This window comes from Eucalyptus grandis, chromosome 11 (assembly GCF_016545825.1).
Source record: "Eucalyptus grandis isolate ANBG69807.140 chromosome 11, ASM1654582v1, whole genome shotgun sequence".
Taxonomy (NCBI): domain Eukaryota; kingdom Viridiplantae; phylum Streptophyta; class Magnoliopsida; order Myrtales; family Myrtaceae; genus Eucalyptus; species Eucalyptus grandis.
The window spans coordinates 17,149,544-17,152,655 of NC_052622.1; the positions used below are offsets into that span (position 1 = coordinate 17,149,544).

The 3,112-nt window shown below is 47.5% G+C and overlaps 1 protein-coding gene across 1 annotated transcript; it reads left to right on the plus strand.

Annotated features, from left to right (window-relative positions):
- Window positions 1-2,027, plus strand: LOC104425170 (zinc transporter 8). Its single transcript, XM_010037777.3, has 3 exons — window positions 1-871; window positions 971-1,120; window positions 1,525-2,027. Exons 1-3 carry the CDS (start codon window positions 299-301, stop codon window positions 1,828-1,830), a joined length of 1,029 nt encoding a protein of 342 aa, XP_010036079.2. The 5' UTR covers window positions 1-298; the 3' UTR covers window positions 1,831-2,027.
- The last annotated feature ends 1,085 nt before the right edge of the window (window positions 2,028-3,112 follow it).

The following is a 3,112-nucleotide window of genomic DNA, read 5'->3' on the forward strand; positions in this document are numbered from 1 at the left end:
TGAGCTGTCCTTTTCGTGCGTGCCTGCCCGTCGGCACTTTCCCTCTAATTCATTCGGGTTAGCTCAACAATCCCGGGATCCCATTGGACTCGAATCTCGGATGGAATGGTGCACAATGATCTCAATGTTTCGCCAGTAATCTCAGCCACGCGGCCACGTACGCTCTCCAAGACAACCTTAAAAGTCTCAGAAGACGCCCAGGGATCGAAACCGTCGACGCAGTCGAGACACACCCCGCAATCTACCGGAGGCGCCACGACCTTGTGAGCGCACGGGCTTGCTCGTTCGATCTTGAGTCATGAGGCTCCTGTGCCTGCTCGCGTTGATCCCGCTCGTCGCGGCGGAGTGCACGTGCGAGAGCGATCCCGAGGAACGCAACAGGACCCGGGCCCTCAAGTACAAGCTGGCCGCCATCGCATCGATCCTCGTGGCGGGCGCGGTTGGGGTGTGCCTCCCGATCGTGGGGAAGACCGTCCCGGCTCTGCACCCGGAGAGGAGTATCTTCTTCATCATCAAGGCCTTCGCGGCCGGGGTGATCCTGTCCACCGGGTTGATACACGTCCTCCCGGACGCCTTCGAGAACTTGACGTCGCCGTGCCTGAGCGAGACCCCGTGGGGGGATTTCCCGTTCGCGGGGTTCGTGGCCATGCTCGGCGCACTCGGGACGTTGATGGTTGACACGGTCGCCACTTCTTATTTTAAGAAGCGACACGCCGACAAGACCGTATCGGACAAGAGCGGAGACGAAGAGAAGGCCAGAGAGAACCAAGGTGAAGTACATGTGCACACGCACGCGACTCATGGCCACTCTCACGGTCCGATATCGACGGACTCGGAGTCGGATCTCCTGCGGCATCGAGTGATATCTCAGGTTGATTCCAAAATCGCAATCTCAGCACGTCAGTCGTCTCGACTTGTTTGCTTATTATTCATATTTTTCAGTTGGCATTCTTCTTCCTGATGTTGTTAGGTGCTAGAGTTGGGGATCGTGGTGCACTCGGTGATAATAGGGGTATCGCTGGGGGCTTCGGAAAGTCCACAGACCATCAAGCCTCTTGTTGCTGCCTTGTCCTTTCACCAGTTCTTTGAAGGCATGGGTCTCGGTGGATGCATCTCTCAGGTTCTTCTTCTCTTTAGTCCTCAAAAATCTTAACAAAAGTAAACTTTCATTCATGTTGAAGTTTTATTTTCTGGGTTGAGCTATTGAGCCTGTTTCGGTTATTGCTCAACTTGGGTAGAATTCATTTCTTCAGTGCATCCAAAGCATCTGGGTTTTTTCCAGTGTCAGCTTGTCAATTCTGGGTTCGTGAAGGGCAAAATATATTCATAAGACGATAAGGTCTATCTAAGCCATTAGACCGCTGACACTGTTGAACAAGTCTTTCGTATTTGAATTCGAAATCAATCCCTTATAATCTTGGAATAACTTTTGATTAGATACTGGTTGTCAAAAGAAATCTGAATTGAATCTTAACTCAAATATTGTTAAAGCTAATCTCTGTTTTCTCTCTTTCGCTTTGGCAGGCCAAGTTCAAGACTCGGGCGACTGTAGTCATGGCACTGTTTTTCTCCCTCACGACCCCAGTTGGGATCGTTATAGGATTGGGAGTCAGCAACGTGTATGACGAGAACAGCCCGACCGCGCTCATTGTGGAGGGGATCTTCAATGCTGCATCTTCGGGGATATTGGTTTACATGTCCCTGGTCGATCTTCTTGCTGCTGACTTCATGAGCTCAAAGTTGCAGAACAACGGGAGGCTCCTGTTTGGGACCAACGTGGCTCTTCTCCTCGGTGCTGGGTGCATGTCTCTCCTGGCCAAATGGGCTTGAAGCAAAGGAAGCAAAAATAAATAGGAAAACAGAGATCAAAGAGACGTTTTAGCTACTTATAAGTCTCTGGCTTTTTGTTAGTCCCGGGCCAACGAGCATATATTATTGTTTCGACCATGTCACGACGTTTGAGCTTAAAGGAGATGATGCTTTTTATATGCTCGTGGAAATAAATGTCGGAAAATCTTCTGATGACCGATCCTGGTTGATATCCACGCAAGAGAAGTCCCCCGGCATGATTTTAAAAGAAAAGGTTTCTCTTCTTTTCAATGTTGGTGTGCTAGTTGGCATTGTCGTTTGTCCACTTCGTTGCATGTCTGTCCAATAAATCGTCACTCATGAGCTGACCCAGAGAAGAGTACGGACACCCACATACGATGGCCCTTCATCTCATCCACCTTCTTCCTTTTCTCCATTTCACTGCCGCTTTCCCATCAAACTGTTCAGCCCTCTCTGTGTCTCGTCTGCACGAACCACTGATTCACCCTTTACCGCTCACATATCTCCTGTAGCACATCCTAATCTCGACGGTCAAACCCTGCTCCCTCATCATTTCGGAAGCATTGAATTGCTGCTCCAAGTGCGGCGACACGTGGCGACCAACCCGCCATACCATGGCACTCCATGCCACAGGCTTTTTAGTGTGGAATTACGCCCGCAATAAGACACAGACCCTTCGATGATTGGATGGGATAGGATCATGATATGACACACATGGCGTTTGCAGCGAGGTACAATCTACAGAGCCACAAAGATTGCTATAGCGCTGAATTTGGCAAGTTGTGAATTTGAACGGGAAAAGTATTTAAAAAGTATTAAATCTATTACATTAGTATTAATTGAATTGTATGATCTTAATTGAATCAATTGAATCTTAAATCTTTCAACGTTTTGTCAATTGAGTCAATCCCACAATTTAGATAAGAAAATTTTAATATAGACGTAGGCCATCTTAAGCGGCATAACTAGCATTGATGCGGTTATTTTTTTAATATTTTTTTTCATGACTCTTGTTTGTGGTTGGCAAAAGTTATGGCTGGCGAGGGTTGTCCTCACAAAATTCTTTTTTTTTTTTTTTAATGCTTTTGAAATGATAAGTTTGATTTGGGTTGAAAATTCGAAATTAGTACAAACCAAAGGGCCTGGAACAAAGAGATAGAAGGTGGAAAGAAAGGGTTGCAACATGAGATCACGGGTGCCCCATTACCATGTGCTCCACTGCCATTCACAAAAGGGAGACAGTAAGGCACATCTACAGAACGTCAAGCACACCACAAGTCTT

What these genes read in the sequence shown, in the direction of transcription:
- LOC104425170 (XM_010037777.3), top strand. Translation starts at nt 299, where the DNA reads ATGAGGCTCCTGTGCCTGCTCGCGTTGATCCCGCTCGTCGCGGCGGAG. An exon ending in GGCATCGAGTGATATCTCAG is followed by an intron (nt 872 to 970) that starts GTTGATTCCAAA and finishes TGATGTTGTTAG; the next exon opens with GTGCTAGAGTTGGGGATCGT. An exon ending in TCGGTGGATGCATCTCTCAG is followed by an intron (nt 1,121 to 1,524) that starts GTTCTTCTTCTC and finishes TCGCTTTGGCAG; the next exon opens with GCCAAGTTCAAGACTCGGGC.